Below are 26284 nucleotides of genomic sequence, written 5' to 3' on the forward strand. Positions count from 1 at the left end.
TATTAAAAGGAGAAGAAGTATAGCCAAAGCTTGTTTGACAGCCACAAGCTCTCTGCTTATGGAGCACTGAGAACTGAGCAAACAGTTATCAGCTTTGCTCCCTCGGTTCTCAGTCTTCAAGCCGGGGGGGGGGGGGGGTCAGATGTAGCATCGGACTGATGCTGCCTCCACCTAGGTAAGTATAATTAATAAAAGAAAAATGTTCCCATACTTCTGTTAAAGGAGGAGAAAAGGAAGGGCTGAAAGACTACTTTTCTCAAGAAATGCTGCTTCGGGTTTCTTTTATTGAGATGTCATATAGCAAAATGCCTAGGTCCAAATGGTTTCTGCTTAGGGGAAGATCAACCAGAGTGAACTCTGATCTTTCCCTTTTAATAGTGAACACAGTCTAGGCCTTCAGTCATGTGGCACGGTACTGAAAAGAGCATGAAGGAATATTTTCCCAAGTTTAATTTTTTACACTTTGCCTATTCCAGCCAAACCTTTTAATATAGCATTGTATTACCATTATAGGCCCACTTTGAAAACGCTTTGTGTGCCCATACCAAATCTCTATAACACCTCAGGCATGCCATCCTGCAAGTGAGTAATACAGGACAATGTTCCCAGTTTTGGATTAGAAATGTAGACTGGCTACTTGATACAGAAGGAAGAGGTTATAGTAAGGTTACAGTAAGCTGTATTTAATAGGTGCATAATAGTTGGGAAACTTAAAGGGGAAAATAAAAGAGAATTTCAGTAGAGAACACCTTTTTAATGCCCATGCATGTTTTTTTTTTATTAATAAAACTTATTAATAAAACTAACAGTGCCAAGTTAAACAAAATCATTTATAGGTCTCTGTATAGTTAATAAAATTACATAAGTGTATGCACTTTCCAATAAAAAGAATATTGTATTTCAGTAGGCAGCTGTCAGCATATGTGCAGTTTATTATCTTGTGAATAAGTTCATCTTAAACTACAGCTTGCCTTAAAAATATCATAGAAAATATGACTGCTAAAAACAATTCACAAATCTGAAGGAGAAAAAAAAAAATGTTAAAACTATAATTTCAACATTATAATAGATTACAAGGCGTTTAGGAAACAAATACAAAACATTTGCTTCAGAACACATTTAAATGATAATTATGTAAACTATATAAAAAAAACGGTTTACCTGGAAGAATTCAGGCAAATTATACTATAAGCAATATTTATATTTATATACTGTATATAGCAACTTTTAAAACATTTCACAGAACTGCATCGGCATTGCAGAAAAAAAAAAAAAAAATGCTAGAAAATTTATTTAGTTACCCCAAAATATACAACAGAAATCATAAAAGCTGCAACAGTTCAGTTTCTGAACTTTAGGTCATTTCAGGAGGAAAAAAGTTCTTTGGACATTGCATGATTTCTTAAAACCATACTTGACTTGAACCTACATTGAACCCACATTTTCAAATAAAAGCCAATTTGTTAAACCCATTTCATTTAGCATGTATGCATAGCATTTTATTTAATACATGGATCATACATCATTAAGAAGTGTCACAGAACCAGGGGCAAATATAAAATGTGTTGGAACAACAAATAAGGGAGCCAGTGAATTAAATACTATACTCAAACATCCACAGCAAAAAAAAAAAAAAAAAAAAAAAAGAAGAAGGAAAGAAAACTTTGCTTCGTTATAACCAATTGCCTCACCATTATGTTTCCATAGCCATGATATTAGCCAGGGAAGGAAAAAATAGACAAGTTCCTGAAATTATTTGTAACTGGGTGGATACACATTTTACTACATTAGTCGTCGTCATCATTTTCATTAAAGTCATCCTCATCATCATCATCTTCCTCCCCAACGTAGGATACAGGTGTTTCCACCCTGGAGCTGCTGTACTGTGATCCATTGGAGCTGGTTGCTTGCATTCCATCTGCCGTCAAATCACTGCAACAAAAATTGTAGAATTATTCCAAAAACAATTGTGTTCATAGAAAACACCCTCAAAAGTAAATAAATCCTAATAGCCCAGAGAGCCTTCCATGTGCTGCTCCCACCCACATCATGTAATTAACCCATATTGCATGGAAAAGGAAGCAGGGCTGCACCATGAGCAGGCATCTTTAAAACAACACTGACATAGTTACATAGTTTGTGAGGTTGAAGAAAAAAAAAAAAAAAAAAAAAAAAAAACACACCGGTCCATCTAGTTCAACCTATGTTGAGTTTGTGTGTTTTGCTGTTAATAGTACATCTTATACCCTTGTATGTTGTGGTCATTAAGGTGCCCAACTAATAGTTTTTTGAAACTATCGATGCTCCCTGCTGAGACCACTGCTTGTGGAACAAAATTCACAATCTTACCGCTCAGACGATAAGAACCCTTTACGAGTTTAAGGCTAAACCGCTTCTCTTAAAATTTTAGTGAATGGCAACGTGTCTTTTTAAATTCACTTTCACTGAAAAGTTTGTTCCCTATGCTAGGGTCACCAGTTTGGTATTTGTATATTGATATCATATATCCCCCTCTCAAGCGTCTCTTCTCCAGAGAGAATAAGTTCAATGCTTGTAGTCTTTCTTCATAGCTGTAGTCCTCCATTCCCTTTATTCGCTTTGGAGCCCTTCTCTGGACTCTCTCCAGTTCCAGCACATACTTCCCAAGGACCAGTGCCCAGAACTTCATGGCATACTCGAGATGCGGCCGGACCAGAGTCTTGAAAAGTGGGAAAATTTTTGTTTCATCTCTGGAGTGAATCCCCTTTTTAATAAATGCCAATATTTTGTTGGCTTTGCTTGCAGATAGCTTGGCATTGCATGCCATTGCTGAGCTTGTCATCTTCTAGGACCCCCAGGTCCTTTTCTATCTTTGATACCCCCAGAGATTCTCTCCCTAGCGAGTAATTTGCGTTCGTATTTCAGACACCCAAATGCATTACCTTACATTTTTCAACATTAAACCTCATTTGCCATTAAGTTGCCCACCCCATTATTTTGTTCAAGTCGTCTTGTAAGGCTTCCAACGTCCTGTATAGAATTTATGGCCCTGTTTAGCTTAGTACTGTCCTCAAATAATTGGATTTTTGTCTTACCGTAAAATCCTTTTCTCTGATGTTCATTGACTGACACAGCTCCAGAATCTTCTTAACTATTGGGTTATGCTACCCCCCTACAGGAGTAGGATATTCGGCAGGAAAAAGCTTTATCACGTCTATGGGGCAGTCCCAGGGGATACTTCCACACTCTGCTATAGGCATTCAGTTTTGTTGCAAGCAGTGTCAGAAGAAAAATAACCCAACTCAATAGAGGGGTGGGTGCTGTGTCCGTCAAACATCAGAGAAAAGGATTTTATGGTAAGACAAAAATCCAATTTTCTCTTTCGTTCATTGGCAGACACAGCTCCCGAATGTTCCTAACAATTGGGACATCCCAAAACAGTTAAAAATGAGGGGTGAGGTGAAAAAAAAAAAAAGCAGAAAAAATTCTCAAAAAAGGCTAAAACCTAGCCAACCAGGTAACATGGAGCTCAACCGAAAACAATACACCCTCAAAGAGCATCAAGTCCTCTCAAACAGCGGCCTGCAAAACTTTTGCGACCAAAAGTAGCATCCGCAGATGCCAGTAGATCCACTTTATAAAATTTTGTGAAAGTGTGCACAGACAACCAGATGGCCACCTTACAAACCTATATCACCGACGGTTGATGGCGGAAAGCCCAAGAGGCACTAAACGCTTGCATAGAAGGCACCTTAACAGGGAACAGAGAAACCTGACCCTGGATGGAATAGGCCCACACCACTGTCCGTCTTGTCCATCTGGAAATGGTCACGTCAGACGCGACCAACCCTTTGCGAGGTCAATCCATAAGGACAAACAGTAAGGCCGATTTCCTAAACGACTCGGTTGCCGCAAGATACACCCTGAGCGCCCAATCCGTATCCAGAGAGTGCAAAGCAATCCCCTAGGATGTTTAGGCTTAGAACACAGAGAAGGCAACACAATGTCCTAATTCAGATGGAAACCAGAAACAACCTTAGGAAGAAAAGACTGACAAGGGTGAAGCACCACTTTATCTCTGTGAGCCACCAGGTAAGGTTAACAAGACAACGCCGCCAGCTCCAACACCCTGTGTGCAGAAGTAATAGCCACCAAGAAGGCTACCTTCTGAGATAATGTAAGCAGAGGAAGCTTGCAAATATTTTTGAAAGGCATTACTGGTGAACTGACAGCACCAAATTGAGATCCCACGAGGCAACAGAGGCCGTACTTGAGGAGCCAAGTGACGACCCCTTGAATAAAGGTGCGAACCAAAGAATGCGTAGCCAAAGGACGGTAAAAAGACCACTAATGCCGAAAACCTGGCCCTTGATGGTACCCAAGGCCAGGCGCTACAGAACACTTCATTTGAGGAATGCCAAAATCAGAGCCACCGAAAGGGAACAGGGTCTTTAAGTGAAGACCCAGGAAGCGGAGGCGAGAACAAAAACGGTAACGCCCCAAACTGATAATGTTCCTCTCCCACTGCAAAGCAGGGGAAGCATTGGTGACCGACACACATAGGAACGTCAAGGTAGGCATCTTTTAATGTCTATAGAAGTAAGAAAATCCCCCTGATGCAGGGAAGCCACCACTGTACGAATGGACTCCATCCTGAACTTGTGCATCTGCACAAAAGTTCAGCGCCTCAAGGTTCAGGACTGGGCGCACCTTGCCCTCCTTCCTGGGGACTGCAAACAGGTTGAGCAAAACTCCTAAAAATGTTCCGCGATTGGAATCGGGACAATCACCCCTTGAAGCAAGAGATCTTGCACTGCCCCAAAGAGGGTCTGTAAGCAGTCTGGGGAAAGTCGCATGTTGGAAGGAAAGAAACTTTCCGGTGGGTGAGCACGAAACTATCTTGTATCCGGATCGTATGACTTTGTGGACCCAATTGTCTTGTATCAGGGAAGTCCACGGGCCTGGGAAGCAGCGAAGACGTTCCCTCACCCCAGATACAGTTAAGGGCACACCTTCATGCTGAATGAGCCATGTCTGCCGGTCTGGAGAAGCCTGCCCTTGACTTGCCAGACCAAGTATGCTTGGATCCATTAGAGGAAGCACCGAAAGGCTTCGATCCCTTGTCCGTCAATCCTGAGAGATGAAAAAAATTCTTACGAGCAGAAAAAGAGGGCCCACATTTCACGAGGGTCCTTGCCCTTAGTAGCCTGTGGAAGAAAAGTACTCTTCCCCCCCACGTTGAGACCCTTAATGATATCATCCAGGTTAGCTCCAAACAGGAAGAACAGCCAAAGGAAACGCCGAAGGATCACTGCCGAAAGAGAGAGCCGAGCCACTAGGGGAGCTGCATCCAAAGAGGCAGCACAGAAACTGCAGCCCCTGGACTAGCTGGTCCGCGAGCTCAGCAAAGGCAGGTGGGATCTGTTCTTCCTCCAGGTCACGCCGTAAAAGCTTTGTTTAACCTGGAAACCGGAGGGTCCACCACCGGTGAACAGACCACTTTTTGAAAAGGGACTCTTCATAGGGGTATTGCCTAGCAAACCGCTTAGGGACGTCCTTCACTAATTCGCAACAATTCTGTCAAATTAGGCAGAGAAAGGGGAATGCCTTTTGCCACTCTGGGTGGTTTGTGCATGCAAAAGGGAACCTGCGCCCTTGTCGCAGGTTCCCTTTTGAGGCTCACGCACAAATACAATCAGTGCATCCACCAGCGCCTTTTCGTGCGCAGTTGCAGACGTGGAGGAATAATCCTCACTATCTGAGTATTCTCCTTTAGCCACCAGGGGAACCCACAGATAAAGTGTAAAAACACTGCCAAGGGACACCCCCACTGAGCTGGCAGCACCAACCAGTCGCCAGCTACTTTGGCATGGCTGCCATCAAATAATAGACCTTTCCCACAGCGCCAAGGGAGACACCAAGCTGGGCGCATGGCCAGTAGGCTGCAAGCCGTGGCCTAAATTTTTGTGGAGGCCCAGCGGCAAGTGCACGGATTCCAGCCAGTAGGGCCAGCTGAGGAAAAAGCAGATGCTCAAAAGAAGAGCAGGAGATTCACCTAAACTTGCTGGCCCCCCCAACGGAGGCGTCCGACACGGCCACATGGCCTACATTTCGTGGCAGCAGAGGGGAGGGCGGAAGCCCAAACGGAGGGTATTGGCTTCAGCTACCATCAACTAGGGCAGTCCCACATAGCTCCCAACCAGTAGGCCGCAAAGCCGCGGGCCTAAATTTTCTACGGGATTTGGCCGCTTGAGGCGCAGACCCGCAGATACAACACCATGCGCTTCCCCAGCCCAACAACTGCAGGAGGGAGCCCAGAGGACATCCCTGCCCTAGTGACCCCAGGGTGGCGGGGAACCCTGCTCAATCTCCCGTTGCTCACCAGGAAAAAAACTGACCAGCAGCAACCCCAACAAGCTCCCCCTTGAGAGCATGTGGCAAAAGTCAGCTCATAACCTCACCCAGGGAGGGGGGCGGCAGACCCACAGTGACACCCAAAATATAGAGGGGCATCCGGGGGTACCACCATCCCAGGGAGGGTCCCACGTCCACCCCAAAACCCTTCAGGGGAAGAGGTGGGGACATGTACTTAACATACCATGGAAACCAGAGGGGCCCCACTCGGGGCAGACCACCTCTCCATCGGAATGGGGGGGGGGGGGTCTGTTGGCCAGGCGGAATGCTGCGACTCAGGCCGAGGCCATGCGGTATGCGCCCTCGCAAGATGTTTACTTCGTGGGCCAGCCCCTGTCTAGTGGGGCTATGTCGCAGCCGACCTAGCGTGGAGCTGAGGCCTGTGCACGCTTGCTGGCCAGACTGGGAGGACTGTCTGAATTTTGTAAAAAATATCCAGTTGGCCACCCAGTCCGCCAGTAGATTGCAGATTCTCACAGAAACAAAATAGAGATAGAAAAAATTTGATTTTTGTCTTACCATAAAACCCTTTTTCTCGGATGTTCATTGAATGACAGTTCCAGAATCTTCTTGACCACTGGGTTAAGCTGCCCCCTACAGGAGGGCAATGGGCAGGTAAAAAAAAAAAAAAAACACTTTACCACGTCTATGGGGCAGTCCCAGGGGGTATACTCCCACACTCTGCTATAGGCATTCAGTTTTGTTGCAAGCAGCATCAGAAGAAAAGTAACTCAACTCAATAGAGGGGTAGGTGCTGTGTCAGTCAATGAAAATCAGAGAAAATAATTTTACGGTAAGACAAAAAAACGAAGAAAAAAAAAAACAATTTTCCCTTTCGTTCATTGACTGACACCATTCCAGAATCTTCTTGATCATTGGGACGTCCCAAAGCAGTGTTAAACATGAGGGATGGAAAAAGACAGCAGAAAATAATTCCCAAAGGCCAACCAGTTAACATGGAGCTCAACCAGGAACAACTGGAGCTCACCTGAAAGCATACACCCTCAAAGAGGACTAGTCCTCTCAAACCGCAGCCTGCAAAATCTTACACGACAAAAAGCAGCATTCCGAGATGCCAGCATATCTTTGAAAAATTCTGTGAAAGTGTGCACAGACGACCAGGCGGCCGCCTTGCAAACCTGCATCAATGACGCCTGATGGTGGAAGGCCCAGGAGGTTCTAAGCACCTGTGTAGAATGTGCATTAACAGGGAAAGGCGAAACCCTTAATTGAATAGGCCTGCAGCACTGTCTGCTGCAACCATTTCTAGATGGATGAGACAGACGCGGCCAACCCTTTGAGGTCCATCCGTAAGGACAAATAGTAAGTCTGATTTCCTAAAAGACTTCGTAGCCGCCAGGTACACTCTGACAGCCCAAACCACATTCAGGGAACGCAAAGCAATTTCCTTGGGATGCCTGAGCTAAGGGCAAAGTGAAGGCAGTACAATGTCTTCATTCAGATGGAAATCAGAAACAACCTTAGGGAGAACGACTGACAAGGGTGAAGCACCACTTTATCTCTCTGAACCACCAGATAAGGTGAATGACAGAACACCGCCAGCTCCGACACCCTGCGTGCAGAAGTAAAGGCCACCAAAAAGGCTACCTTCAGGACAGCGTACGCAAGGGACGCTCTCTAACATTTTCGGAAAGGTGGTTTCTGGAGAACCGACAGCACCACATTAAGGACCCACAGAGGCAACGGAGACCAGGGGGAGCCAGGTGGCGAACCCCCTGAATAAAGGTGCGAACCAAGGAATGAGTGGCCAATGGTAGTTGAAAGACCGCCAAGGCCAAAACCTGGCCCTTGATGGTACCCAAGTCCAGGGGCTGTTCAACCCCTTGCTGGAGGAAGGCCAAGATCCGGGCCACCAAAAAGGAGTGAGGATGAACCCCAAGAAACTCACACAATGCAATGTACATCTTTCAAGTACGATGGTAAATCTTTCTAGAGATATATTTCCTAGCCTTTAACAGTGTAGTATCACTGATTCAGACAAACCCCTATCCTTCAGCATCTGACTTAACAGTCAAGCCTTTAAAGCCAGCAACTGTAAAGCAGGATGAAAGATTGGCCCTTGGAGCAGCAGATCTTCCCTGAGAGGAAGTCTCCAAGGAGCACTGGCGACCAGTCGTACCAGGACCAGTGAGGCCAGTCTGGAGCCACCAGGATTACTGGAATCCCTTCCCCCTCGATCTTGTGCATGAGGCAAAATTCAGATGATACTGACCCCAAGGAGCCACCAGTGCATCCGCAGCGTCGGCTAGTGGGTCCCGAGCCACAAGATTCTGTATCTTCCAGGTGATAGGAAAGGCCAACAGGTCCACCTCGGGAGTTCCCCACCGGAGACACAGGTGATGAAACCTCCGCATGGAGTGACTGTTCTCCCTGGACCAAACGCCTAATGGAGATAGTCTCCTTGCCAATTTTCCACCCATGAAATGTGTACCGCAGATGGCTGGAATGAAGCGTTCTGCCCACCTTAGAATTGCCGGCTAGTGCCCGAGCCGCCAGGACACTTCTTGTGCTCCCTTGGTGATTGAAATAAGCCACAGCCATGGCATTGTCTGATTGAATCCTCACCGGACACCCCTGAAGGCAATCTGTCCAATGAGTCAGACAAAAACTGATCACCCGGAGTTCCAGTATATTGATCGGCAATGTTCCCTCTAATTTTTTACTGTGCTGAGCAAATAAAAAAATTTCTGAGCGCCAAACTTTAGACTGAGCAATGGGGGGATGTCAATGCAGAGTGACCAGCGTGCCCCCAATAAATTGCAGAGTACCACAGCAATGCCCCCAATACATTGCAGAGTACCACAGCAATGCCCCAATACATTGCAGAGTACCACAGCAATGCCCCAATACATTGCAGAGTGCCCACAGCATTGCCCCCAATCAATGCAGAGATGCCAGCGTCCCGTCCCAGCCCCCCCCCCCCCCCGAATCCCCACTGCTCCATTTAGCTGACAGGAGTGAAGAAAAAACCTAGTAATTCTGGGTATGAAGGTGCAGGTGACATCCCTGGTGATTGGTCTAGTGCCATCCTATGACAGTTTTGACCAATGACTGCTAGCTATTGGCAGAATTTTGCTGCTACTCAAACTATGGGGACTGATGTATGGACTTTAAAAGTGTACAGATCGATAGATGGGAGAAGAGTATTTGAACATCAGATAAGTGCAGTACTTCTGGGTATGGAGGTGCGTGTTACAACCCTGGAGCTTGGCAATCGGCCTAGTGCCCTCCCAGGGGGTGGGGAGACAATTTGCAGCCTTGTGTAAGCTCCAGCCAAAGCAGCACATGCTGGCAACAAACTATTTTTGGAAAACCACTGGTGTATTTACCATAGAAAAAAAAAAAAAAGCCTTCGCTAATTCCCAAATGTTAAAAAAGGTGATGGGAGCACTGGCTCACCCACCAGTGTAGAAACCGTTTGCAACACCACACAGCAAGTGTGTATAATATACTGAACATAGCAATGCACAGAAATGTTTAATGAACTCTTAGTAAAGAATGCACTGTATAAATATTTTAACCAGTGTCAGATCTTACAGATACCCAAGAACCCCGAGTAAGGAAGTGAGGTTTACCAGAACCTGTAAATAATTTTGCATTGGATATACAGAAGAGGAAACAATGATAAAATCTTCCACCTACGACCCGTGCACTTACCTCACGAGTCGACGAGTCACAGCAGCTTCTCTTTAGTCCCGGCACCCGCGTCCCTACATCTTCTCAGTCCTCCCGCCTCCTCCTCGGACCTCGGCCAATGGCATGGGGGTGGTATGCCTTTCGGCCAATCAGGAAGCGGGAGGACCCGCTCCCTGATTGGCCAGGAGGAGGATCCGTGTGACAATAGCGAATTTTCATTCGCTATTGTAACACAATGGGCGGGCTCTCGCGGCGCACTGCGTGGCTGCGCCGTCTGACATTGTACTGCGCGGGACCGTCATTTAGACTGCGCTGCCGCGCAGGCGCGCAGTTTAAAGGGAACATTGTTGATCGGTAGTCTGGACTCCTCTAGGGTCCAGACTCCCTGAGCGCAATCGGTGCCGAGAAAGCTTCCCCATCCGGATAGACTGGCATCCGTGGTGACCACTGTCCAGTACAGGGAAAGGAAAGACTTGCCCTGTCAAAGTGCAAAAGAACTTAGCCACCAGATCGGGGGGGTCCTCTCGTATCCTAGCTCAACAGGATCAGATTGTCCCAAGACTTCAGATTCTTGTTCCATTTGGCAAGAATCTCTCTTTGCAGAGGTCTCACGTGAAACTGGGCAAATGGTACCGCCTCAAAGGTTGACACCATCAGGCCTAGAACATGCATACAAGTCTTTAGAGATGACCAACTGCTGGACAACAAAATCCGAATAGCCTCCTGCAGCTTTTGGAGCTTGTCCCCCAGGAGAAAAACCCTGGCTGAGGCCGAGTCCAGAGTCAGACCCAGATAGTCCAACCTTGTGAACTAAACCAGAACAGATTTCTGTAGATTCAAATTCCATCCAAACTCCAGCAGAGTTCGCACAGTGGTCTCCAGGTTGTTCGACAGAGCAGTCGAAATTCCGCTCGCAGGTCGTCAAGGTACCCCAGTACCGCAATCCCCTGCTGACGCAGCAATGCTAACACCGGGGCCAACACTTTTGTGAAGACCCGAGGAGCGGAGGTGAGATCAAAGGGTAACGCAACAAATTGATAATGCTCCTCTCCCATGGCAAAGTGGAGGGAACGCTGGTGACCTGCATATATTGGAATACAAAGGTAAGAGTCCTTGATGTGGATAGAAACCAAAACATCCCCTTGATGTAGGGAGTTCACCACCGTACGAACCGACGGACTCCATGCGAAACTTCTATACCTGCACAAAACTGTTCAGAACCTTGAGGTCCAGAATTGGACGTACCTTGCCTTTCACGGAACTGTAAACAGATTGAAATAAAATCCTTGAAAACTTTCTGAAGTCAGAACCGGTACAATCACCCCTTGAAGTAAAAAGTCTTTTACCACCCTGAAGAGGACCAGCAGGCGGTCTGGGGACAGTCGCAGGTTGGAGGGAAAGAACCTTTCTGGAGGAAAAGACAAACTAAATCTTGTAGAATCTTGAATCAGCGAGGTCCACGGATCTGGAAAAATGTGAAGAAGTCCACCCACCCCAGACACGGGTGAGGGCACCCCTTTAGGCAGAAGAGGGCTTGTCTGCAGTTCTCAAAGGAGCAGCTCTCGGTTTAACAGACCAGGTCCTCTTGGAATCACCGGCGGAGGTCAGGAAAGGCTTAGATCCTTTGTCCTGAGATCCTGTGGGTCGAAAAGCATGCTTATGAGCCAAGGAAAAAAGGACCCCGTATGCGACGAGACTCTTTGCCCCTGGTGGCCTGTGGAAATAAGAGTACACTTTCCCCCTTGTAAGACCCTAATGATATCATCCAGGGCAGAGCCGAATAGGCGATCCCCCACAAAGGGAATCAGATAACGCCTTCTTATTAGACTGGTCCGCCGACCAGTATTTCAGCCATATTATGCGGCAAAGAATCACTGCTGTCACAGACAGACTGGAGACTAGGGGAGCCACATCCAGAGAGGCGTCACAGATGAACTGCAACCCCTGGACCAACTGGTCCACCAGCTCCGCAAAGGCAGGAGAAGGCTGTTCCTCCTCCAGGTCTTGGCGCTTAAGTCTAGCACACTCCATCAGTGTCTGGGACACCAAGTTAATGGTAAATACCAGGCCTAAGGACCGAATCGGACATAGTAAACATATGGTGGGTCAATGCCTCAGCTCTTTTGTCAAAGGGATCTCTAAAGACTGGAGACTCCTTGAATGGAATTACTACCACAGGCGGTACAGTCCACTTTTTTTTTTAAAAGGGTATCATCAAAAGCATATCGTCTAGTGAAACGCTTAGGCACCGCCACATTGCGTTTTGGACAACCGCACTGATGCGACAATTTTACCAGAGTAGGTGGGAAAAGGCAAAACCTTTGCCATCTTTGAGGCTGTATAGGTACTAAAGGATACCAGCCCCTCCAACGACGCAGCAGCAGCTGCATCCTCTATTTTTAAAGTTTCCTGCACTGAAACAATCAATGCATCCACCAGCGCCTTTTCATGCATGGCTGTTGCAGAAGAGAAATCACCCTCACTATCAGAGCACTCAGGGTGCGTGAACACAGACCCAGCAGGTTGACTGGCGTCCGCAGCGGCCTCATATCTGAGGAGACAGGTGAAGGCAGGGGGCACTTTTTGCTAGCCCAACTGGTCAGAAACAAATCTCCTTTGGACACTAAGGACTTCAGAACCGCCGTCAGTGCAGACAGATTGTTGGGACCAAGAGGGGCCTGCAGTCTCCGAGAGGATCAGGTGGCGAAATGTGCTCCAGGGAATCCATGAGTTAACCAGGGGAACCTTACATTTAAAATAAATAGCACTGCAATGTGATCCCCCCACCGCTGCACTAGTGGCGCTACAGGTCCCAGAACAACCAGCCGCTGCTCCAGCAGAGAGAGAGAGGGAGAGCCCAAGTGCACCCCCAGGGACTCACCACAACCAGTCAGGCACAGACAAGGCACCAAAACACTGCACACCAAGCAGCGATCCGAGGAGAAAAGGAAGTCCTGGAGTTAGCACTAGATGCAGAGGAGAGGCTCCTGCTGCCGATTCAACGCCCACAGGGCTTCAAGAACATGGCCACCGCTATTACTAAATGGGAAACCACAAGAAAATAGCCACTGGACCTCACAAACACGACTGCCGATCTTCACAGCCAGCCATCCATGGCAAAATGGCAGCTCCCACGGTGCACACGAGGCTCCTGGGGCCCACAGGTGACCCCAGAAAAACAATGCAGAAGGCAAGAGGGGACCCCCGGTAGGGGCCCCAGCAGGGCAACTCCCCACCAAATTGGCAGGTCTGCCAATGGTGGTGCGTCTCCCCCCAGCCCTTATTGCCCGCTCAACACCCGAAAACCATACCTGGACATGTATGAGCCCCATAGGGGTGAAAGGGAAGGGGGGAGCTCGGTGTAGGCTAATGTGGGGTGATCCCAAAGGGAATCCAACATGTGGGGGGGGGGGGGACCCTGGCGGGAAGGAGAGGAACCAGAGGGTCTGACCATCCCAGGGAGGGGCCCATAAAACCCCTAAGAGACCACCAGAGGAGGGAGGGGACACACTACTTACCATATCATGGAACCGGGTGGGCACCGCTCTAGACAGATCACCACTTCATCAGAATGGGGGTGCTATCGGCCAGGAGACATGCTGCGACTCAGGGCAAGACCAGGTCGTATGCACCCTCGTGAGACTTAACTCGCAGGCCATCCCCTGTCCAGTGGTGCTATGTCAAAACCGACCTAGCGTGGAGCTGAGGTCTGGGCACGCTCACTGGCAAGACTGGGAAGACCGTAAGGATCTAAATTATCCAGTCGGTTGCCCAGTCAGGCAGTTGAAGTTCTCACAGGAACAGATCATAGCTAGGAACTAGGTCCTTACTCCTGATAAAGGCAGGGGAAAAACAATTCCTATAGCAGAGTGAGGGAGCATACCCCCTGGGACTGCCCCATAGGCGTGGTCAAGCTTTTCTTTCTAGTGTCCTATTCCTGTAGGGGGAAGTATAACCCAATGGTTAAGAAGAATCAGGAGCTGTGTCCATCGAACAGAGAAATGGATTTTACAGTAAGTCAAAAATCCCATTTTTTTTTTCTGCCCAGTCAGGAGTAATGACCCATTTCCTTGCTAGGATCTTCGGTCCTGGCAATCTTTTCCTTTTTACATATAATTTTTTTCTCTTTCGTTCATCTTCTTTCGGCCATCAATGAGCAAATGGATTTTACGGTAAATCAAAAATCCCAATATCTTTTTCGTTCATGGACAGAAACAGCTCCTCATTCTTCTTAACCATTGGAACGTCCCAAAGCAGTGTTAAACATGAGCGGTGGGAAAACAGCAGAAAAAAATTCCAAGACTAACCATAGCCAACCCGGTAACATGGAGCGCAACCAAAACAACTGGAGATCAACTGAAAAAAACAATACAACCTCAAAAGAGGACCAGGTCCTCTGAACATCAGCCTGAAAAAACTTGCGGCAAAAAGAAGCACCTGCAGATGCCAATGCATCCACTTTGTGCACACTTTTACAAAGTTTTATAGACGACCAGATGGCTGTCTTTGAAACCTGCATCACTGTCTGATGACAGAAGGCCCAGGAGGCAGTAAGCATCCGAGTAGTGTGCCTTAACAGGGAAAGGAGGAACCTGACCTCTAATTGAATAGGCCTCAATCACTGTCTGTCTGATCCATCTGGAAATGGTCAGAGCAGAAACTGCCAACCCTTTGAGGGCAAACCGTGAGTTTGACTTCCTAAAAGACTCTGTAGCTGCCATGTACACCCTGATTGCCCGAACCACACCCAGGGAATGCAGAGCAATTTCCTTAGGATGTTTAGGCCTGGGACATATGAAAGGCAACACAATGACTTCATTCAAACGGAAATCAGAGACGACCTTTGGAAGGAACAACAGACAGGGACGAAGAACCACCTTAGATCTGTAAACCAACAGGTAAGGTGAACAAGACAATGCCGCCAGCTTTGACACCCTGCACGCAGAAATAGTAGCCACCAAAAAGGCCACCTTCTGGGACAACGTAAGCAGGGGAACCTCCCAATATTTTCGAAGGTAGATTCCTGGACAACTAATAACACCAATTTGAGGACCCACGGCGGTAATAAAGACCGCACTGGAGGAACTAAAGGTCGAGCTCCCTGGATAAAGGTACGCACCAAGAAAAGTGTGGCCAATGAACGTTGAAAGAAAACCGCCAAGGACGATGATGATGGTACTCAAGGCCAGGTGCTGCTAAATCCCCCTGTTGGAGGAAAGCCAAGGTCCGGGCCACCGAAAATGAGTGAAGCAGAACCCCAAAAGACTCCTACCATCGCAATTGGAAGACCTACGTTGCATGGTGTATCTTCCTACAGATAGATTTTCTAACCTTTAACAGAGTAGGAATCACTGATTCAAACCTCTATCCTCCAGCACCTGGCTTTCAACAGCCAAGTAATTAAAACCAGCGACTGTAAAGCAGGATGGAAGATTGATCATTGAGACAGCAGATCTTCCCTGAGAGGAAGTCTCCAAGGAGCATTGGCGACCAGCCGTACCAGATATGCGTACCAAGACTGGCAAGGCCAGTCTGGAGCCACCAGAAAGATCAGAACCCCTTGCTGCCTCGATCCTGCACAGAAGCCTTGCCAGACGTTTGAGAGGGGGAAAGGCATAAATCAGACGATACTGACGCCAAGGGGCCGCTAATGCGTCTGCGGTGTTGGCCAGAGGATCCCGAGACCATGCCACAAATCTCTCTACCTTCCATGGAATGTGTACAGCAGAGGGCTGGAACGATCATTCTGCCTACCATAGAATGCCGGCTTCTTCCCGATCTGCCAGGACACTTCTTGTGCGCCTCCATGGTTATTGATATAGACTATGGCCTTGTCCGATTGAATTTGTACCCGACACCCCTGAAGACGAATTGTTCAATGATGCAGAAAAAGTCTGATTGCTCGGAGTTCCATAACATTGATCAGCAGTCTGGACTCTTCCTTAGTCCAGACCCCCTGAGCACAAGCTGTGCCGAGGACACCTCCCCACCCACACAGGCTGGCATCCGTGGTGACAACCGCCCAGTACAGGGGAGGAGGATTTTCCTGCCGAAGTGCCGGAGAACGAATCCACCTCTAGAGACTGTGGACTCGTCCCATTTCACCAGAATCTCTTTTTGCAGAGTTCTCTTGTGGAACTGTGCAAACGGAACCGCCACAAAGGTAGAAACCATCAGGCCCAGCAAACGCATGCAAGCCTGAAAGGATAACCATCTGCTGGAAACAGAAGCTGAATTGCCTCGTGAAATTTCTGGAGCTTTTTCAAAAGAAGCAACACTCTGGCTGAGGCCGAATACACCCAGATAGTCCAGTTTTGTGGAAAGAACCAGAGCAGACTTCTGAAGGTTCAGAATCCAAACGAACTCCCTCAGAGATAGAGTAATCTCCAAGGTGTCCATCAGAGCAGTTAGAAACTCTGCTCGCAATAGATAATCCAGGTATCCCAGTAGCGTGATCCCCCGCTAACGCAACAATGCTAGCACCAGATCAACACTTTGTGAAGACCCGAGGAGCGGAGGTGAGACCAAAGGTAAAACGCCACAAACTGATAATGCTCCTCGCCCACAGCAAAGCTGAGGAAGCAATGGTGACCAGCACACATATTGGAATGTGAAGGTAGGCCCCCTTGATGTTGATAGAAGCGAGAAAATCCCCCAGATTTAGGGACGCCACTACTGTGCGAATGGACTCCATTTGGAACTTCTGTACCCGCACAAAGCAGTTTAGCGCCTTGGGGTCCAGCATTAGATGTAAATCAAAAAACTATCAGGGCAAAAATGTGATCAGTGTATATAAATATAAATATGACCAGTGTATCAAAAAAAACATAAATATTAATATAGAGTGCAAAAATCAGATAAAGTGCACAAATCCGGCAGCATACACTTAACTGTGCTCAGACCTCACAATCGGAAACAATAAAAACATAAAATAGTGTTGCGCCAGATAAAATAACTGAAATATATATAAATCACAAAAGAGGACTGTGCAAAATAAACAGTGCAAGTAAATCAGAAGATGTCCATAAATAAATCACAATAGGTGCAAATCAGCAGTGCAAACATAAAAAGTGTCCATTAAATCAATCCCATGCTTCCAGTTGCAAAACAACAACAACGTGAGTGATAAGGAATCCCTTCACCATATGAAATGGCCTCTCCACTTAGTTTCTGTCTTTTATTCCCTTTACATGCCATATTGTGTCCAGAGGTGATAGCCTGGACTAAGTCTCCCTGGTTCGCTGGATATTTTTTTCCTAATTTAAGGATACAGGCTGGTAGTGACCCGTGTATCCGGGTCTGATACTAAGGTGAGCGGCCATTTCATATGGTGAAGGGATTCCTTATCACTCACGGAGTGTTTCTCAACTGGAAGCATGGGATTTATTTAATGGACACTTTTTATGTTTGCACTGCTGATTTGCACCTATTGTGATTTATGGACATCTTCTGATTTACTTGCACCGTTTATTTTGCAGTCATCTTTTGTGATTTATATATTTCACAGTGATTTTAGCTGGCGCAACACTATTAGGTTTTCATTGTTCCAGAATTAGATGTACCTTGCCTTTCTTCCAGGGAACTGTAAACCGGTTTGAGTAAAACCCCTGAAAACATTGCGAAGCCGAACCTGGGAAAATCCCCCCATGAAATAAGTCTTGCACTGCCCCAAAGTGACCTCGCAAGCGATCTGGGGGACAATTGCAGGTTGGAAGGGAAGAACCTTTCCAGAGGTAAAGCCCAAAACTAGATATTCTAGCCGTACCGAATGACTTTGTGAACCCCACTTGACCTGTAACAGAGGTCCACAGAACTAGAAATCAGCAAAAACGCCACCCCCCACCCCAGATACGGGTGAGGGCACACCTTCATGCAGAGGAAGCCTTGCCCCAAGGTCTGGAAGAGCCCCTCGTGGCTTGCCAAACCAGGTCCACTTGGAACCTCCAGGGGAGGCCCAGAAGGACTTTTATCCCTTGAGGGAAGAAAAAAAGCCTTAGAAAACGTTTTTTACGCTGGTCTGCGGAAGTCCGGTCCGCAGACCAGAATTGTCAGTCAGATAAGATGCCAAAAGACCACTGCTGATACAGACAGCCTAAAATCAAAGGAGCCACATCCAAAGAGGCATCACAAATAAACTGTAGCCCCTGGATCTACCAATCCGCCAGCTCCGCAAAGGCAGGGGAGTGGTTTCCCCTCCAGGTCCCAGCGTAAGGCTCCATGCACACAGGGCGTCATAAAAACGTGCTCCAAAGCTGTTTACATAACGCCGGGAAACAGCAGCTGTAAAAACGTGCTTTCAGTAGCTTTTTCTACTAGCGTTATTGCACGTTTGGCCACAGTAGCTGTTAGCAGCGTTTTTTTCTGCCTCCATTCAAAATCAATGGTTCCCTATTGATTTGAATGGAAGTCACACCGCAGGTCGGATCAGGGTGATCCGACTTGCGGTGCGACCTGCACTGTGAGAATCTTGAGGGGGAACTCCACGCCAAAATGGGGAAAAAAACGGCGTGGGGTTCCCCCCCAGGTTCCAAACCAGGCCCTTCGGATCTGGTATGGAATTTGAGGGTAGCCCCGCGCCGAAAAAACGGCGTGGGGTCCCCCCCAAAATCCATACCAGGCCCTTATCCGAGCATGCAGTCCGGCATGCCAGGAAAGGGGAGGGGACGAGCGAGCGGCCCCACCCCCCCTGGATCATACCAGGCCACACGCCCTCAACATGGGGGGGTGTGGGTGCATTGGGGCAGGGGGGGCTCTGCACCCCGCACCTCAAAGCACCTTGCCCCCATGTTGATGAGGACAAGGGCCTCATCCCCACAACCCTGGCCGGTGGTTGTGGGGGTCTGCGGGCAGGGGGCTCATCGGAATCTGGAAGCCCCCTTTAACAAGGGGGCCCCCGATCCCGGACCCCCTCCCTATATGAATGGGTATGGGGTACACTGTACCCCTACTCATTCACCCCATAAAATGCAGTGTATGGAAATAACGACAGGAGACGTTTTGGAAAATTTATTAAAAATCTTCATCCGGCTCTTGTCCTCTCCGGGGGTCTTCTCCTCTCCGAGGGTCTTCTGCTCTTTTGCTGTCCGCCCTTCTTGTCTTCTCCTCTCCGGGGTCTTCTGCTGTCTTCTGCTCTTTTGCTGTCCGCCCTTCTTGTCTTCTCCTCTCCGGGGGTCTTCTGCTGTCCGCCCTTCTGCTGTCCAATCTTCTTGTCTTCTCCTCTCCGGTCTTCTGCTCATTTGCTGTCGGCTGTCGGCTGTCCTTCTTCCTCCGGTCCTCCTCCTCCGACGTCTTCAGCGATTATGCCGGCCTCTGGTCTCTGCAGCTTATTATATAGCCATTAGGGGCGTGGTCGCCAGATGACGTCATCGGAGACCACGCCCCCTTGTGTCACAGATGACGTCATCTGTGACACAAGGGGGCGTGGTCTCCCGATGACGTCATCTGGCGACCACACCCCTAATGGCTATATAATAAGCTGCAGAGACCAGAGGCCGGCATAATCGCTGAAGACGTCGGAGGAGGAGGACTGGAGGAAGAAGGACAGCCGACAGCAAAAGAGCAGAAGACCGGAGAGGAGAAGACAAGAAGTTTGGACAGCAGAAGGGCGGACAGCAGAAGACCCCCGGAGAGGAGAAGACAGCAGAAGACCCCCGGAGAGGAGAAGACAAGAAGGGCGGACACAGCAAAAGAGCAGAAGACAGCAGAAGACCCCGGAGAGGAGAAGACAAGAAGGGCGGACAGCAAAAGAGCAGAAGACCCTCGGAGAGGAGAAGACCCCCGGAGAGGACAAGAGCCGGATGAAGATTTTTAATAAATTTTCCAAAACGTCTCCTGTCGTTATTTCCATACACTGCATTTTATGGGGTGAATGAGTAGGGGTACAGTGTACCCCATACCCATTCACATAGGGAGGGGGTCCGGGATCGGGGGCCCCCTTGTTAAAGGGGGCTTCCAGATTCCGATGAGCCCCCTGCCCGCAGACCCCCACAACCACCGGCCAGGGTTGTGGGGATGAGGCCCTTGTCCTCATCAACATGGGGGCAAGGTGCTTTGAGGTGCGGGGAGCAGAGCCCCCCCTGCCCCAAAGCACCCACACCCCCCCATGTTGAGGGCGTGTGGCCTGGTATGATCCAGGGGGGGTGGGGCCGCTCGCTCGTCCCCTCCCCTTTCCTGGCATGCCGGACTGCATGCTCGGATAAGGGTCTGGTATGGATTTTGGGGGGGACCCCACGCCGTTTTTTCGGCGCGGGGCTACCCTCAAATTCCATACCAGATCCGAAGGGCCTGGTTTGGAACCTGGGGGGGAACCCCACGCCATTTTTTTCCCCATTTTGGCGTGGAGTTCCCCCTCAAGATTCTCACAGTGCAGGTCGCACCGCAAGTCGGATCACCCCGATCCGACCTGCGGTGTGACTTCCATTCAAATCAATAGGCTCCCATAGGGAACCATTGATTTTGAATGGAAGAAAAAAAACGTATAACGTGGCTTAACGCACGTTAAGCAACGTTATGGAGCCTTATGGAGCCTTTAGCAGCGTCAGACGTTTTTTGCAGCTTGACGCTGGAGCTCCTGAACCCACAGTTCCTGGGTTTTTTTTGGAGCTGTAAAACGCCTATGCCACTTGGAGCTCCTAAAAGCTCTATGTGTGCATGAGGCCATAGAATAACATGGATGGGCGTTCTGCAGCTGCAAAAAAAAACGTCTGACGCTGCTAACAGCAGCTGTAAAAACGTCCAGTGTGCATGAGGCCTAAATGTTTGTAAATGTTTAGCCCACTCGTCAGAGTTTGCGACACAGGGCAATAGTAAATACCGGGCTAAGCCGAACCAGCTATAGTGAAACATTTGGCAGACCAGAGCCTCCGCTCAACCAGATCTTTAAAGGCCAAGAACTCCTCAATCGGAATCAAGGTAGCTTTATTTAACCTGGAAACCGGCAAGTCCACTACAGGTGGGACCATCCACTTTTTTAGGTAGGGAATCCTTAGGATACCGCATAGCAAAACGTTTCGGTGACCACAAGGGTACGTTTTGAACAACCTCACTGTTCTGTGACAATTTTGTCAAAGCAAGCAGGAAAGGGGAAATCCCCACCACAGTGGAGGACCTGTGGTGCCAAAAGGGACCGGCGCCTCAGACGCAGCATCTCCCCCATGTTTAAACTTTTCACGCTCTGACATCAATCAGTGCATCCACCAGCAGAATCCGATGGAGAGATGAGGCAGGGGAGGGCGGTGGAAGCTATATACTGTCACCCAGAAAAACAAATCCGGGGAGGGCCGCCAACTACGATCCCGCAAGGGGGCCGATGACCCAGGGTCCACGAATGGACCAACTACTTGACCCCGCAAAAAAAAAAAAAAAACAAGGGGGTCGCCCTCTGAGCCCCGCACAATAGGAAATAGCCCCTTTAAAAGGGGGCAGCCCGCCGTGACATGGAGGCAGGGTATCCTGATGGTTCCACAGTGCTAAAAGGGGTAGGTGCCCTCCATAATAATGGTGGCGTGGTTTTCATCAAAACTTCAACTGCCCCCCACAGCGCCACTCCTTCCAAGGGAGGTGTCAAGCTGGCCACATGTCCTAGCAGGCCTCAAGTTGCGGTCCAGCCGCAAGTGCACTGATCCCAGCCAGGATCACTGGGGCCGCCCCCCAACAGAGGCCAACTCCGCCACATGGCCTAGCATGCAGCAACAGCGGCCTAAATTTTTGTGGATGCCCAGCCGCGAGCCTCAGTGGAGCTAACCGCCCAGGAGCAGCGGAGGGGCGGGGAGGGCAGATGCCTGAATGGAGGGTAGTGGCTTCAGCCACCCTGGTTGGGGCCCCACCCCACATAGCTCCCAACCAGTAGGCCAAAAAGCCATGGCCTAAATTTGGGGCCGGATCCGGCCGCGTGAGGTGTGGACCCGCAGATGCCAAACCATTTGCTCCCCCAGCCCAACAACTGCAGCAGGGAGCCCAGAGGACATCCCTGGCCTAGTCACCAACAACCGTCAGGGTAGCAGGGGAACCCTGCTCAATCCACTGTTGTGCAGCAGGAAAAACGCAGTCAGCAGCAACTCCCAACAAGCCCCCCTTAAAAGCATGTGGAAAAAGCCAGCTCATAACCTCACCCAGGGAGGGAGGGGGCCCGACCTAGCACACAAAAGTTCTGGGCACATTATGTGGTCTCTGAGCAAGAGCAAAAAGGGTTCTTGCAAGAGAAGACCATCAGTTCAGTCACTTGCCTTGCAGAGGTGGTAGCAGGAAAGCAACCTTGGGGTTAAAAAGAGGAGACCTAATGTCTCTGATGAGCTCTTCTGAAGTACAAGTAAAAACCAGGAAATTATTTCAAAGCATCACAGGGACAGGGAGAAATCACATGGGAGACCTTCTACACAACTGGCTTAAGGAATGAGGGGCCAGAAACCTGACCCTTGAAAGTGTCAAGAGCCAAATGCTGGTCGAGACCCAACTGCAGGAAGGAGAGAAATTGTTCCACAGAAAAACTCTTTAGGTGAAAGCCCCTAGATGCACAGGTCGTTTGCATATAATACTAGACCTTGTGGAAAGGGACTTCACAGACATGGGTATGTCCCTGGGCATCAACAGGCATGCCATTACCCTAGCAATTGTGAAGCAGGAACAGTAGATCGGGATTGGTCCATCAGAGACCATCGTGCATCTACTCAAAGACTTGCTAGGTCTGAGTATTATATTTGCCAGGGTCATTCAAAAGGATCACCAGAATGCAGTGATAGCCATTGGCTCCTGCTGCTGTCGATCGTCAAAAGCCAGGAGTGTGAGTCCCCGGAGAGGCAAGGCTCTCGTGGACATCTCTGGATCAAGGGGAGGCTCAGGTAAGCATTAGGGGGGATGCTGCACACAAAAGGTTTTCTATCTTTATGCATATAATGCATAAAAAGGTAAAGGCACAAGGTTTTTTTTTACAACTACTTGAAAAGTAGTTTCAGGAGAGGAAAGGCATAGATCAGAGTATATGGATCCCATGGAACCACCAGTGTTTCTCAACCTTTTTTCCATCAAGGCTCCCTGTAAAATTATGGACAGTCTCGAGGCATCCCATTCTAAAATGTAAACTATTAGAATAGCTTTACATAATGCAGCAACATCCACACGTAGAACACCCACATGCAAATACACTTTTGCACACAGGTACTGACTAGCAATTTCAAGGTTTCTCTACTCCCTTAATTTCTCCCCATCAACCAGCTAATCTCACCCCAGTGCTGAGGAAGAGGGGGCACATGAGGGTTAAACAAGGATGCTGTGAAGCGGGAGATTAACGGAGGACTTCACTGGTTGTTAGGATGCCAGTGTTTAGAAAGTCGTAATGGAGCATAATAAAAACCCATTGCTTTATGTAACTAAAAGACAGGCTTGAGCCACCTGCTGGCTTGTGTATAATTTTTAGGCATTTTGTCAAGGCACCCCTGTAGAAACCTAAAGGCAGCACTATTTCAATTGTTTATCTGTCCTTAAAACAGGTACTTTCACCAGCAAATAGTAGATTCCTTTTAAATGAAAGTTATGGCTGGATCCACAGAGAGAAAATAAAGGTTAGAGAGCCAACAAACACCCCTTAGGGAGAGAAAAACAAACCTATCAGGAAACTTTGTATTAATAAAAACAGTTGAAAAAAAACAGTGCAAAGGGAAAGGCATTGCTGCCTTTGAAGCCCTATCAGATCCAAAGATGGAAATGGATAGAAGAAACAGACTGATCCTCTAGTTTCAGAGTGGTGTATAGCAGAGGGCCCAGCTATACCTGACATAGTCGGGTTTTTTTGAAGGCCAAAGAGACTTAGTTGACAACACAATTCCGGTCTGCAAACATCAACACCATCTTCATGAATGGTGCAAGCAGCCCATGAATCATTAGTGGAAAATGAGCTCGGGGTGGGTTAGCCTTGTAATAATATCCTGATACTTGATTACCCACTCTAACCTATTAATGCTTGCCTCCTTTTATCATTGTTCAAAATGTGACCATTTTTTTTCTGCAGCTGTTTTAACAGGGCCAACCTGTATTTATAAGCAGTTCTTCCAAAGGTTTCTATACAGTGGGTACGGAAAGTATTCAGACCCCCTTAAATTTTTCACTCTTTGTTATATTGCAGCCATTTGCTAAAATCATTTAAGTTCATTCTTCTTCCTCATGAATGTACACATAGCACCCCATACTGACAGAAAAACACAGAATTGTTGACATTGGTGACTTTTATTAAAAAAGAAAAAACTGAAATATCACATGGTCCTAAGTATTCAGACCCTTTGCTGTGACACTCATATTTAACTCAGGTGCTTTCCATTTCTTCTGATCATCCTTGAGATGGTTCTACACCTTCATTTGAGTCCAGCTGTGTTTGATTATACTGATTGGACTTGATTAGGAAAGCCACACACCTGTCTATATAAGACCTTCCAGATCACAATGCATGTCAGAGCAAATGAGAATCATGAGGTCAAAAGGAACTGCCTGAAGAGCTCAGAGACAGAATTGTGGCAAGGCACAGATCTGGCCAAGGTTACAAAAAGATTTCTGCTGCACTTAAGGTTCCTAAGAGCACAGTGGCCTCCATAATCCTCAAATGGAAGACGTTTGGGATGACCAGAACCCTTCCTAGAGCTGGCCGTCCGGCCAAACTGAGCTATCGGGGGAGAAGAGCCTTGGTGAGAGAGGTAAAGAAGAACCCAAAGATCACTGTGGCTGAGCTCCAGAGATGCAGTCAGGAGATGGGAGAAAGTTGTAGAAAGTCAACCATCACAGCAGCCCTCCACCAGTCGGGGCTTTATGGCAGAGTGGCCCGACGGAAGCCTCTCCTCAGTGTAAGACACATGAAAGCCCGCATGGAGTTTGCTAAAAAAAACACCTGAAGGACGCCAAGATGGTGAGAAATAAGATTCTCTGGTCTGATGAGACCAAAATAGAACTTTTTGGCCTTAATTCTAAGCGGTATGTGTGGAGAAAACCAGGCACTGCTCATCACCTGTCCAATACAGTCCCAACAGTGAAGCATGGTGGTGGCAGCATCATGCTGTGGGGGTGTTTTTCAGCTGCAGGGACAGGACGACTGGTTGCAATCGAGGGAAAAATGAATGCGGCCAAGTACAGGGATATCCTGGACAAAAACCTTCTCCAGAGTGCTCTGGACTTCAGACTGGGCCGAAGGTTTACCTTCCAACAAGACAATGACCCTAAGCACACAGCTAAAATAACGAAGGAGTGGCTTCACAACAACTCCGTGACTGTTCTTGAATGGCCCAGCCAGAGCCCTGACTTAAACCCAATTGAGCATCTCTGGAGAGACCTAAAAATGGCTGTCCACCAACGTTTACCATCCAACCTGACAGAACTGGAGAGGATCTGCAAGGAGGAATGGCAGAGGATCCCCAAATCCAGGTGTGAAAGACTTGTTGCATCTTTCCCAAAAAGACTCCTGGTTGTATTAGATCAAAAGGGGGCTTCTAATAAATACTGAGCAAAGGGTCTGAATACTTAGGACCATGTGATATTTCAGTTTTTCTTTTTTAATAAATCTGCAACAATGTCAACAATTCTGTGTTTTTCTGTCAGTATGGGGTGCTATGTGTACATTCATGAGGAAGAAGAATGAACTTAAATGATTTTAGCAAATGGCTGCAATATAACAAAGAGTGAAAAATTTAAGGGAGTCTGAATACTTTCTGTACCCACTGTATCTTATTGCATGACGTTTTTTTATACTTTTTGCATACTATACTTTAAGTGAAAAAAAATTGTCTTGGGGGAAATAAAAAAAAATGCTAGGTCCGGGTAACAAATACTAACAGTAGTGCAATCCTTTTAGGAAAAAAAGTGCTATAGCCCAAAAAACAAAAGTGCAGTCCTTTTAAATAAAGGTCCTAAATTTCATAGAAATCTTCCGAATCAGTGGATTCTTTAATTTTCAACGAGAGATAATATTTCAACCATCACAACCTTCTTTTTTATGCACCCAGTAGTGCTTAATTGGAATAACACTCACCAAATGACCATGACCCCTTTAACAAAAAAGGTATAAAAATCGACCTGGGTTGGCGAGTCTCCTTCAAACACTTTTTCCCCCTGTCAGGATTCTCAAGCAACTCTCCTCCACTCCGCCATAGCATCACGTCATAAAAAAGGGAAACTGATATAGTGATATACCATTTATTAAGCACAAATTAAAACTACATTTGCAAGCTGCTTACATTGCCAAGTGCCCTCCCCAACACTG

At 47.8% G+C, this 26284-nt stretch overlaps 1 protein-coding gene across 2 annotated transcripts in view; it reads right to left on the minus strand.

Annotated features, from left to right (window-relative positions):
• Positions 1-741: 741 nt before the first annotated feature.
• The window catches only part of TFDP1 (transcription factor Dp-1), a 239762-nt gene continuing 214219 nt past the window's right edge, over positions 742-26284 (minus strand). For both annotated transcript variants that reach the window (XM_082246262.1, XM_082246263.1), the window contains exon 12: positions 742-1932. In XM_082246262.1, coding sequence (XP_082102388.1) covers positions 1788-1932 — 145 coding nt within the window. In that variant the 3' untranslated portion in view covers positions 742-1787. The remainder of the gene's footprint in view (positions 1933-26284) is intronic.

This window comes from Pelophylax lessonae (assembly GCF_965119305.1).
Source record: "Pelophylax lessonae genome assembly, chromosome: 2".
NCBI lineage: Eukaryota > Metazoa > Chordata > Amphibia > Anura > Ranidae > Pelophylax > Pelophylax lessonae.